Source organism: Lutra lutra, chromosome 15 (assembly GCF_902655055.1).
Source record: "Lutra lutra chromosome 15, mLutLut1.2, whole genome shotgun sequence".
In the NCBI taxonomy this organism is placed as follows: Eukaryota; Metazoa; Chordata; class Mammalia; order Carnivora; family Mustelidae; genus Lutra; species Lutra lutra.
This window is the reverse complement of record NC_062292.1, coordinates 54083251-54095375: the sequence shown is the minus strand read 5'-3', so window position 1 is coordinate 54095375 and position 12125 is coordinate 54083251. Positions and strand designations below refer to the sequence as shown.

The following is a 12125-nucleotide window of genomic DNA, read 5'->3' as shown; positions in this document are numbered from 1 at the left end:
ATCTATATGAGTCTTCTAGCCATTTTTTTTAATGGGTTGTTTGTGTTTTTGTTGCTGAGTCACAGGAATTCTTTGGAAATTTTGGGTGTTTGTCCCTTATCAGTTATATAACTTACAAATATTTTCTCCTATGGTTTGCCTTTTTATACAGTCAGTAATGTCTTTTGATGCATAACACTTTTAAATTTTGATGATGTGCAATACATCTATTTTTCTTTTGTTGCCTTGTACTTTTGATGTCATAATCAATAAATTATTGCCAAGTCCAATGTCTTGAAGATTTCCCCTTATGTTTCTTCTAAGAATTTTGTAATTTTATCTTTACATTCAGGTCTTTGGTCCATGTTGAATTAATTTTTGTACATGATGTGAGGTTAAGGGTTCAACTTCATTCTTTTGCATGTGAATATTGATTTTTCCAAGGACCATTTGTTGAAAAGATAGTCCTTTCATCATTGAATGGTCTTGACACCCTTGTTGAAAATTATTTGGTTTTTTTGTAGTTTCATTTCTAGGCTCTCTATTCTATTCCGTCAGTCTGTATGTCTGTCTTTGTACCAGGACCACACCATTTTGATTATTAATTGTATCTTTGTAGTATTGATTGTATCTTTATAGTAAGTTTTGAAATGAGGAAGTGTGAGACCTCCAACTTTGTTCTTTTTCAAAATTGTTTTGGCTATTTGGGGTCCTTGAGATTCCATTGCAACTTGGGGATAGATTTTCTATTTATGCAAAAAATATTGTTGGGATTTTGATAGAGATTGCATTGAATCTGTAGATCACTTTGGGTAGTATTGACATCTTAACAGTATCATCTTCTGATCCATGAACATGGGATGTCAAATTTATTTGTGTCTTTTTTAATTTCCTTCATCAACATTTTGTAGTTTTCAGTGTTCAAGTCTTCCACCTTCTTGGTTAAGCTTATTCTTAAGTATTTTTTAAACTATTGTAAATGGAGTTACTTTTTTAAAAAAATTTCCTCTTCAGATTGTTCATGTTTAGTGTATAGAAACACTAATTTTTACATGTTGGTTTTATATCCTGCAACTTTGTTGAATTCTTTTCTTAGTCTTAACAGGTTTCTTGTGGAATCTTTAGGGTTTTCTACATATAAAGTTGCATTGCTATAAACAGAGATAATTTTACTCCTTCCTTTTTGGTTGGGATGTTCCTAATTTCTTTTTCTTGTCTAATTGCTCTGGCTATAAGTCCCAATATTATGTTGAATAGAAGTGGCAAAAGCTGACAGCTTTGTCTTCCTGATCTTAAGAGAAAAACTTTCACTGTTGATTATAATGTTAGCTGTGGGTTTTTCATATATGCTCTGTTTTGTGTTGTGGTAGTTTCCTTTTATACCTAGTTTATTTAATGTTTTTATAATAGAATAGTGTTGAATTTTGTCAAGTGTTTTTTCTACGTCATTTGAGGTAATCTTGTGTTTTTCTTTATTCATTCTGTTAATATGGCATATCACACTGACTTTCATGTACTGAACCATCTTTGCATTCTTTCCAGGAATAAATCCCACTTGGTTATGTTGGATAATCATTTAAATATGCTCTTTAATTCAGTTTGCTAGCATTTTGTAAGGATTTTTACATCAATTTTTATAAGGGATATTGGTCTGTAGTTTTTGCTTTGTTTTTTCTTAAATTGTCTTGTCTGGTTTTGGTATCAGGGTAAAGCTGACCTCATAAATTTTGTTAGGAAGTATTTATTCCTCTTCAGTTTCTTAGAAGAGTTTGAGAAGGATTAGTATCAATTCTTTAAATGTTTGGTAAAATTCACCAGTGAAACCATCTGGTCTAGAGTTTTTCTTTGTTGGGAGGTTTCTAATAAGTGATTCAATCTTGTTAATAGTTATAGGTCTATTCAAAATTTCTATTTCTTCATGATTCAGTCTTTTAGGTTGTATATTTCTAGTAATTTGTACATTTCATCTACTAGAATGGATTTTTGACCAATGAATATGGATAAGAAAGACTTCAAGGATACCTGCTAGGCATTCTTGTTCCTATTTTTTATATTCTTTACATATGTATCCATAGATAAATATTACCCCATATTTTTAATATCATTTTGGTAAGCAATTCATGTTGTTTTTACTAACCAAGCTTTAGAATATTTCGACCTCACGCATAGATAAAGCAATTGATAAAGATCAGGAAGTCCAGGACCATAAGTTCCTAAGGGAATCCTAATTTTTTTAGTGAATTTGAGTCTTCCTTTTCTTAAGGTTTGGCAAGTCATGAACTAGATTATGTAAATCTTATCTGGACCATGGTTTAGAGCTTTAAGACCTGCCAGAGGCTGGTCAGTGTACTTATAGACCTTATAAGAGAAAATGAAGGAATATTGTCCAAGGAGAAAGATACATTTTAAAGGGTGAAGTGAAGAGAGGAGGATCTGTTGAAGACACAGAAAAAAGAAGAGTGAGGCAAGAGGGAAGAGAAAGTCGGGGTCCAAGGGTTCAGAAAAGAGGTCAACTGAGAGTTAGGTAATGAGCTAGAGAGGAGAAGTACAGTTTTAATTTTATTATTTTTTTTTCAAAGATTTTATTTATTTATTTGACAGAGAGAGAGAGAGATCACAAGTAGGCAAAGAGGCAGGCAGAGAAAGAGGAGGAAGCAGGCTTCCTGCTAAGCAGAGAGCCCAATGCGGGGCTCGATCCCAGGACCCTGGGATCATGACCCGAGCTGAAGGCAGAGGCTTTAACCCACTGAGCCACCCAGGTGCCCCCAGTTTTAATTTTAGATTCACCAAGTTGTTAGTAGTCCTTTCCAAGGTATCCTTAAAAGATGAAATTTATTTTTTTTTTTGTCCTTTAGAGTTGTTCTGTCTTTTAGAGCATCTTCCTACCCCCACAAATGCTGCCTATTGACATTTATAAAATTTAAACTTTGATACCATGGCACTAGGCAAAAGACTATCTTATTCTTGTTTCAAGTTTCCCAGAATATCATGTAAAGGGAGTATGTGGGTGCAACTACATTAGTGAAATTCAGTGTCTGCCACAGCCCAGCAAAGTACTGATGTGCTGACTTGAATATAGTATTTTTATCTCCTCTCTTTTAATTGATCTTCACATTGAAAGTATTTTGTTTGCTTAAATGATTATAAATTGGTTAAAAAAACATAATCTAAGGGATCCAACTTTTAGGTTAATTTCTGAATCCACTCCACTTTCCAAAAAAATACATGACATAGATAGAAAAGTATTTGTGGACACACTTTTTTGTAATGTTACTTAATCACGTTACCAGACCTAATGTACAAATTTCTTAGGGGTGAGAGAGGAAATAGGTAACATAGCGTTACTTCTAAGTTACCACCTGTGTATATGAGTAGATACATGTTTATACATCTTTAATACAAAAATTATTAAGTTGTATTGAAATTTTGCAACTCCAAAATGACAGCGTTCTTTCTAATAATTCCATCAACCACTTGGCATCTGCAATATGACTGATAAAATTTCATTGTGAGTCAAAGCATATTTTTTTAACTATGCAATGATTGTTATTGTCCTAAATTGACAGGTGAAGTATGTTGTCCAGATGAACAGCACAATCGGGTTTCCACTGGCATCGGTGACTCCTGCTGTGGCAGAATGCCTTACTCCTCCTCAGGAAACCAGATTTGCTGTGCTGGGAGGCTTCATGATGGCTATGGCCAGCAGTGCTGTGGTGGACAGATTGTGAGCAAAGATTTAGAATGCTGTGGTGGAGAAGAAGAGGGCATGGCATACAGCCGCCTTCCAGGTAAGAAGCTCTTGTCTACCTTTCAGGGTAGAGAATCTGAGAAACAGGGAGGTTGAAAATCTTGCCCTAGATATAAAGCATATAAGGAGTTAAAGCTCATGCTAATTATCTCAAATGCAAAATTTAAGTACATATTATATCACAAATAAAAATGTAAATTCACATTTTCTATGTTCATGTGATGCATTTAATTAAAACAGATTGAAATGCTTTCCTCTTGAAAAGTGTCATATCCACTGTAAACAAAAACAAAAACACACATGACTGCATTGATTCTGGATCAAGAGAATATTTCCTAGCAAATACAAACATTATGCAAAATTATTATTGATGACACTATGTCAATTATTTTGCTCTGTTATTCTTTTTTGGCTATTAATTTAACACTATTTTTTAAAGTTTTCATTTATTTATTTATTTGACAGAGAGAGCATGAGCACAAGTGTGGGGAGCAGCAGTCAGAGGGAGAAGGAGAAGCAGGCTCCTCCCTGAGTGGGGAGCCGGATACAGGGCTAGATCCCAGAACCATGACCTGAGTTGAAGGCAGACACTTAATAACTGAGCCACCCAGGGACCCCGTAAATTAACACTAATTGTAAGAATAATCATTATCATTGATGGAGTACTTACTATCAGCCCGGTACTATGCCCAATGTTTTATACATTATTACCTCAATTAGTCTCTTTTTTCTATTAATCCTTATAACTATCTTACTAGATAGATACTATTATTGTTTACATTTTAAAAATGAGGAAACTGAGGCATAAAGATTAGACAGTGTCCAAGATCACATGGTAGTCAGATACAGATTTTAGAGTGCCTGAAAGTTATACAATTTGGGGTACCCTTTTTAAGGAAAGAAAATGAAATGATTAAGATAAGACAAAATATAAAAATAATATTTACTTAGAAGGAGACACTAAATTATAAAAATTACAAATCAAAGAAAGGAAATCTAGCAAATTCCACCAACATAAAAATAGTTATGTTTGGATTCTATAACTTCTGACATCCCTCTTTTCTCCTCCTGACACATTTAACTTACATCTTTGATCACCACTTCATGGAACAATGGTTTTGTACCATTTAGCTCTAGAAAGACAACTCATCTTTCCTGTCATGCGATTAATTAAAACATTTTTAATTATTTCAAGTTTTGGAAAGTGGCTTTAAGCTTCAATATTTATTATTATTGTAATTTTATGTAAATATTTATGATTATTGTCAAATTTGGAGAAATATCTACCAAGGATCTTTATAAGATTTAAGGGCATTTTAAATTTTCTTGTCTTAAGGTGATTTGCAGTGACTCATCTTAAGTATTTGTTGAACTGACAATATCATTAACCAGTTTTTCATGGATATCCTTATTATATGATTGAATTTGAGTTGTACGTTATCATGATGTCACTATTTTATCTACACATCAGCAAAAGTATAAATTTTTCCAATATATTTATGAGTTACCTATCTTCATAATTTGTAATAATTTATGCTTCAATCTTAGATCTGTCATTTTCTTTTAATAGTTTACTACCTTTGTTATAATTTAACATTTATTTTGTTATAATTCTCTTCTCGATGGCAGACTATTTCAAGTGATTCTGTTGTTCAGTTTTACAACTTTTGTTTCATATTTCTGTCTGATCTTTCTCTTTCTTTAAAGCTTCCCTTTACATGTATCCAACTTAGGAGTCTGTAATTTCTCACATTCCTTATCTTCCCAAATTGCAGTTAAAATGACCTATTCAAGCCTTAATGACTTTTTTATAGAAGTGACAGAAGTCATATAAACATAGCTACTGAACCCAGACTTAATATTTCCCCAAATCCACTTCCTCTTAGTTAGATTTCAAAAATGTACATGATCACTCTCCTATTTTAATCAATACAAGTATACATAAGACAGAAGACAAGTTTAAGGGGAAAGAGACAAAGACCATAACAAATTGTAGTTAAACATTATACATTTGCTAATTTTATAAAAATATGTAACTGTGCCTACCATGAAGGGGGCTCTTGTAAACAAAACCTGAAATTCAAGCTTCATCAGCTTCAGGGTAAATCTGCTTGTGTAACCTGCAAGTGTTGGAATTCCAGCCCTTCTCTGAGCATTATTTCAGGACATCATTGTATCTTGATGCAGATGAACTATGAATTTCCTGTTGTTTTTCTATAATTTCTTCTTTTTAAAAAATACCATCAAAGTGTTACCCATAATATCAGTAATAGTAATTTTTGTACTGTTATTGTTAAATACTGTATTTTTTCACACCTTCTCTTCTATGTAAAGTTCTGATGAAAATTGCTAAGAAGAACACTTCAAGAACAAGACTAATCAATCAAAACAATTTTAAAAGTTATCAGTCCTAGGATTGAATCCTAGATTCAGGATTCTGAATTCTGATTCATAATCCTGAATCTTGTGCCTTAACAAGAATACTAGACTCTCAGTATTTTCATAACCCTTAAGTACATAAGAAATGCTTAATTATATTATTCACAACTAAATTTCAGTATTCCCAGTATGGGAAAGATTTTTCTCCTTTTTTGAGCTGAAAAATACCTGATTTCTAGTTTTTCATTTTATCTTTGGACAACCATCAAGTGTGTTTCCAAGGCATTTACTATTCTATAAAGTTATAAATCACCCATCTGGATCCACACTATATGCACCTATGCATTCTTTTTTTTTAATTTAATTTTATTTTTTCAGTGTTCCAAGATTCATTGTTTATATACCACACCCAGTGCTCCATGCAATACATGCCCTCCTTAATACCCACCACCAGGCTCACCCATCTATACATTCTTTTTTAATCGAACCCAGAAGGACATATTTAGAGGAAGATATTAATATACATACTGTCAAACTATTTGCTAGTCCCATGTGATTTGTTGATCTGCATCAACTGTCCAGAAAATCGTGATGATGGATAGTTGCCCTATGTACAACAGAATTAAGTTTCAATTAGGACACTTACATTGACCATCCCCCTCCAATTTAAGGATTTCCTCCAATAAATGGCACAGGACTCCTGGATCTTCAGTATAAGGTAGCAAGAGAGTTGACTTTGCCAGGTAAAACCGAGAAACAAAACCAAAAAGTAACTTGCCAAGCTCTTTTAAAATGAATGATGCATTGAATCATATGATACACAGGAATTCAGTGGAGACACATAGTCCTTTCAAAAAATTTCCCCATGGGGGCACCTGGGTGGCTCAGTGTATTAAAGCCTATGCCTTCAGCTCAGGTCCTGATCCCAGGGTCCTGGGATCAAGCCTTGCGTCGGGCTCTCTGCTTGGCAGGGAGCCTGCTTCCCATCCTCTCTCTCTCAGCCTGCCTCTCTGCCTACTTGTGTTCTCTGTCAAATAGATAAGAGCTTTAAAAAAAAAAAAAAAAGTCCCCATGAATTGTAGCCTTAAGAAGTTAGTGTTCTAAAGATAACTGAAGTCCAGTCAAGGAATCCAGCCTGGTCACGTGTCTCCTAGACACTGCTTACTGGCTAAAATATGTACACAGTAGTCAGGAGACAAGATACAACTACGGCAAAAAGTAAACAACATTCTGTGTTCACTATTTGCAAAGCGGAGTTTTATGTACCTTGTATACATCCGCACATTTATAACACACTTAAACCTTGCATCAACCCTATGATGTAAGTACTAGTCTCTCCAATTTCGAGATGAGGAAATGGAGGCATTTCTCACAAAAGTGAGAAACCATCCCCAGAATAAGTAGCAAGTGGCTGCCTTACTTCCGGTAACATTAGTTGCTATTATAAACGAAACCCCCAAATTCATAAAGGCTCAAATACAACAGGAGTTTACTTTTTCTTATATAATAGCACTGAGATATGAGCCGATCTGTAGGTGAGCTCTCTTTCCTAGTTATGAGCTACCTGTTGAACTGCTAGATTCTGTGGTCACCTGGGAGTTGTATCTATTTCTGCAGCCAGAAGGGGAAAAGAGCATGGAATAACATGTGTCTGAGTTCTTTTTTTATTTGCTAGGTCTAGGAATAGCAAATATTTTAATTAACATTTCACTGAACTAGAACTGAGCTATATGTCGACGCCTAAATGCAAGGGAGGCTAAGAGATTTGCCTGTGAATTCTTGCCACTGTGGCTAAGCAAGAGGTCTAACTGCATCCAAACGGTGATAGAGTCCATGCTCTTAACGTCTTTGATCTCTCTTATAGTTGGAGGAGCATCAGATACTCTCCCACCCAAGCCATAGCAGTGTACGTCAGGTCTACTAAGCAGGACCAATATAGTAAGCTATCAGGTTGCAAACATTTTCAGGAAGACTGGGAAAAAAAAAAAGAGGCTTTATAAACTCTCCCTTTGACAACATACCTAATGTATGCCAAAGTTAGAAGATAGGGTACAACATATGAGTGCTAAGCCCTGAGACAGTGACTTTTAAAGAATGATCTGGGACTTCTAAGGGTCAGACTCTTGGCAGAGAGATGTTTGCAGGTGGTCTGTGAGATCAAAATGACTTTCATAATAATGCTAACCTATTATATGCCTTTTTCAAACTCATTCTCTCATGGGTATACAGTGGAGTTTTTCAGCGGCTACATGGTATGTGATATTGCAACAATTGGATGCAGAAGCAGGTATGAAAAGTTAATTCCTTCTGGTAAGCCAGACATTAGAGAGGCTTTGCAAAAATGCAAAACAATGTCATTCTTCTCACTCACTCTTCTTAGTTTGGAAAATGTATTTATTTTTCATAAATATTTTATTTATTATTATTTAAATGAATTAATGAATACATATTTCAAAAACTTTTGTTTTAGGCTCTAACCCAGTATTTATCAACAGATATAACCGACATAAACAAAAGCTATTTGGAGTCCTCGATTATTTGTAAAAGTGCAAAGGGGTCCTCAGACCAAACTTTGTAAATCACTGCTCTAAGGCGTGGTTATTAGGTATACTAGAAAATCATGGCACTTAATTAGTTACCCTGTGCTATAATTAACCAGTTGAGTATCTCCTCTTTTAGATGAGTAGCTAAAATTACATCACCTAAAGATAGAACAATGGATGCCAGGTTTGGGGGATGCAAAAGCATTGCCCCCTCCATACCATAATGAGTCAGAGTTTTAACATAACAAAAATGTCTCATTTTAACATCTGTTCATCTGTTGCCTTTTTTTAGTCAATTGCCATATTCCTTCCTTTGATAAAAATGTATTGTGTAGTGACTATGCTCAATACACTATTCTTGGTGCTTGCGATTGTAAAAATCACTGATTCCATTTTTATCCTTAAGGACTTAAAATCTAATCAAGGAGGAAAGACCCTATAAGGTTAAACACAGTTCATCAGAGAGGGATGAACACAAGTATATTCTTAAGACTGAGAGATCACTGCAGTCAAGGTGATGGAAAAAGCTAAACCATTAGATTGGAACCTCAAATAATGAGCAAGATTTTGAGATGTGTAGATGGAAGAAGGACATTTCAGCCAAAGGGCATAACTTGAGCCAAAGTGTGAAATTGGCAATCTGTGAAGCATGTCCAAGTAGTAGTGAGCGGTTGGGTTTGTTGGAGGGATACACTGTGTGCAAGGAAATAGAGGGACAGAGGTCTGAGTAGGCAAAAGGATCTGAACGTTACTAAGTAACCAAGGAAGGGTCAATGTGATGATAAGAACTGCGACTTAAGGCAACAAATTATTTTGGTGGCAAATGAATGTGAAGAAGAAGGAAAGATAAGTCAGAACACTATTGCCAAAAAATTAAACGTACCTGTTTTAAGAGATGAAGTAGAGGTAACTCTCTATTAGGACAATGGCTCCTAATATTTCAGGGGCTATACACTCCTTAAGAATCTTTGAAAAGTTACAAAGCCTCACTGCCACTACTACGCAGAAGTTTGCTTGCAATTTCATATACCCCTGAAGCCCATCCTTGGGCCCCAACTTCAGAATCACTTCTTATGACCTCACTGTGATTTTCCACGCTTGTCAGATATTTCTTAAGCAAATTGCAACATTACACAGCTCCAGTGAATCAAGATTCACTCTCGAGTTTCTCACGACATTCTGCAATTCTGCCAAGGCTGGTAAGCATGGTGGACATTAGGAATGATACTTTTTAAAAGGAAAAGACCCTCTTTTTATTCTCTTGACCTTCCTGCAGGTTTCAGTGAAAATAGAAACATTCCACCTGTCTTTTTCCTCTCACTGCTGCCGCTCCCTCCTGTCGCCCCTAATGACTGTGACCTCAGTGACCTTCCAGAATATCCATATGGTCCTTTTTCTCCTCAACCTAGCAACACCATACCTGCTACACGAGGGTTTGGATCTCATAATATTGTTCCTAAGCCTGGCCTCTCTCACTGTCTGGCATTGTGTGCCTGCCATAAGACCAGGCTGGCTCGTAAAACATCTCTTTATGTACTTTATTACTTAAACTCTTTTATTTGCCTGCAGGAGCCCTTTAACAAAATCACATTGAATTGACTTTCTCACACCAAATCAAATCTCCCTGGTCCCAGTTCAGTTGTCTTTGTCAATATGTATTTTATAAATGGAGTGAATTAACAGATGCTGTTGGAACAGAAGTGCTGGGGTAGCGTTTATGTTTTTACTGCTCTCTCTGGGCAGATGAGTTGTGTAGGAGTGTTATACAGGTATCTCGGGATGAAAGTCACGCTCATCATTGCAGTGGATATGTATTCTTAACCATTTTCTTTGGGTGTATTTTAAACCTCTTTATTACTCTTTTTATTCTTAGTGTTTGCTTGTATGGTTTTGTCATTGATGCCACTAATCTTGGATTGGACTTGACTGTATCTTTTAGCATAAAGAGATGAACATTAAAGTCTCCCTACCATTCAAAGAGACCAGGATTTTTTGTTACCCGTGAGAAACCGATGAAGCCATACCTTTGGAACGTATTGCCTGATTTCTATTATAAAGGTTGTCCATGCAGCCTCGGATAGGAAAATCTGTGTTGGAACTGCTTTGTAATAGAATACTGAGTTTCCATTTCCTGGAGTCGAACTTCTGCAGTACGATTGACTACCGCTATTTGGTATAGAAGACAGGATCTGGAAACTTTGCCAAGAGGGAAATATAGCACAGAAATCCATCACGAAAGAACTGTACTAAAGAATATTTTCCAGAAAGATTTCCGTGTGACATAAGAATTTTTGAAAGTTGTAGGAAAAAAAAACCCACATCTCAACAATTTGGGGAGCATGTTTGTTCTACCCTCTCTTTGTCAGTTTTGTGGTGGTAGCCATGGGGCCATCTACTAGTGGAGACAAGCATGCATCTCTTTTCTTTCATATTCCGCCACCAATTTTATAAGTTTGTCCTAAGAATGACTAATCACAAAACTTTTTTTCAGTCTTATAGGCCTAAAATATAGTCCCTTGGCTTAAAATGTCCCCACGATCAGTCCCAGAGTTGCACATTAATTTGTCATGTTCTAGACTGTGTTCTTTCCTACTTTACTGTTTTTATCTCAAAAGCATGGTTCATAATTCTTGGCCTTTTTTTTTTTCCTAGAAAAATGGAACGCCTGTTTTACAGAATTAACAGTTTAGAAATTCATCAGGACTATATGTTTATAAATGCTTTCCTTGTCAGCCCTGGCCATTAAATGAGTGTTAGTAACATATTGAAACTATTCATGGTATTGTGAGTAAAAGATTCTTTCCTTCACTGTTTTCTCAGTTGTATCCAATAAAATGGAAGCTATCTGTTGGATATATATTCTGTTGGGAAGATAAAATATATTGCAGTTTGATATCAAAAATAAATATCTAGTAGCTCTATGTATACTGTACCACTTTGGTAACATCTGTCCAAAAAGCATCTTCACCTTTGTAGAAATTTAAAGGACAGCCTCTGGAAAAATAGATCAATCCATCAACAATAGATCGATCTATGACCTGTTTTGTTTTTCTTTTGGCATATTTAAAATTGTGCATTCTACGTGTCAGAGTTCAAAAGTCAAGTGCTACATGTGATAAATTAGGCAGGGGTCAAAAGTTATTGCAATGCAGTTTCAGAAGATTGTCTGTCTCTGAATTTGCAGCTCATTCATGCTGAAGTGATGCACTATGGGAATTAGTACCAAACTCTGCTCTGCAACATCTGCTCTCCCTAAGTGAGTTAGTGCACGTCAGACATCTTTATGTCAGAATATTGCAGTGATGGATGCAGTCTTCAGAAAATGCTGCATAAAAATCTGGTGTGCCGTTCTGGCCATTAAGTGAAATTACTATTTAAATTAATGGCACTGTCACAGTTTATCTGTGCAAAGAATGAACGCTGATTAGGGTATTAAGTAATTAGCAATTTATCACACTGGAACAAGGTTGATAATA

General features: G+C 35.4%; 1 protein-coding gene across 1 annotated transcript in view; it reads left to right on the top strand.

The window, feature by feature from the left end:
• USH2A (usherin) overlaps positions 1 to 12125 on the top strand; it is a 705277-nt gene that overhangs the window by 526055 nt on the left and 167097 nt on the right. Inside the window, 1 exon segment of the mRNA XM_047705734.1 lies at positions 3546 to 3767. Coding sequence (XP_047561690.1) covers positions 3546 to 3767 — 222 coding nt within the window.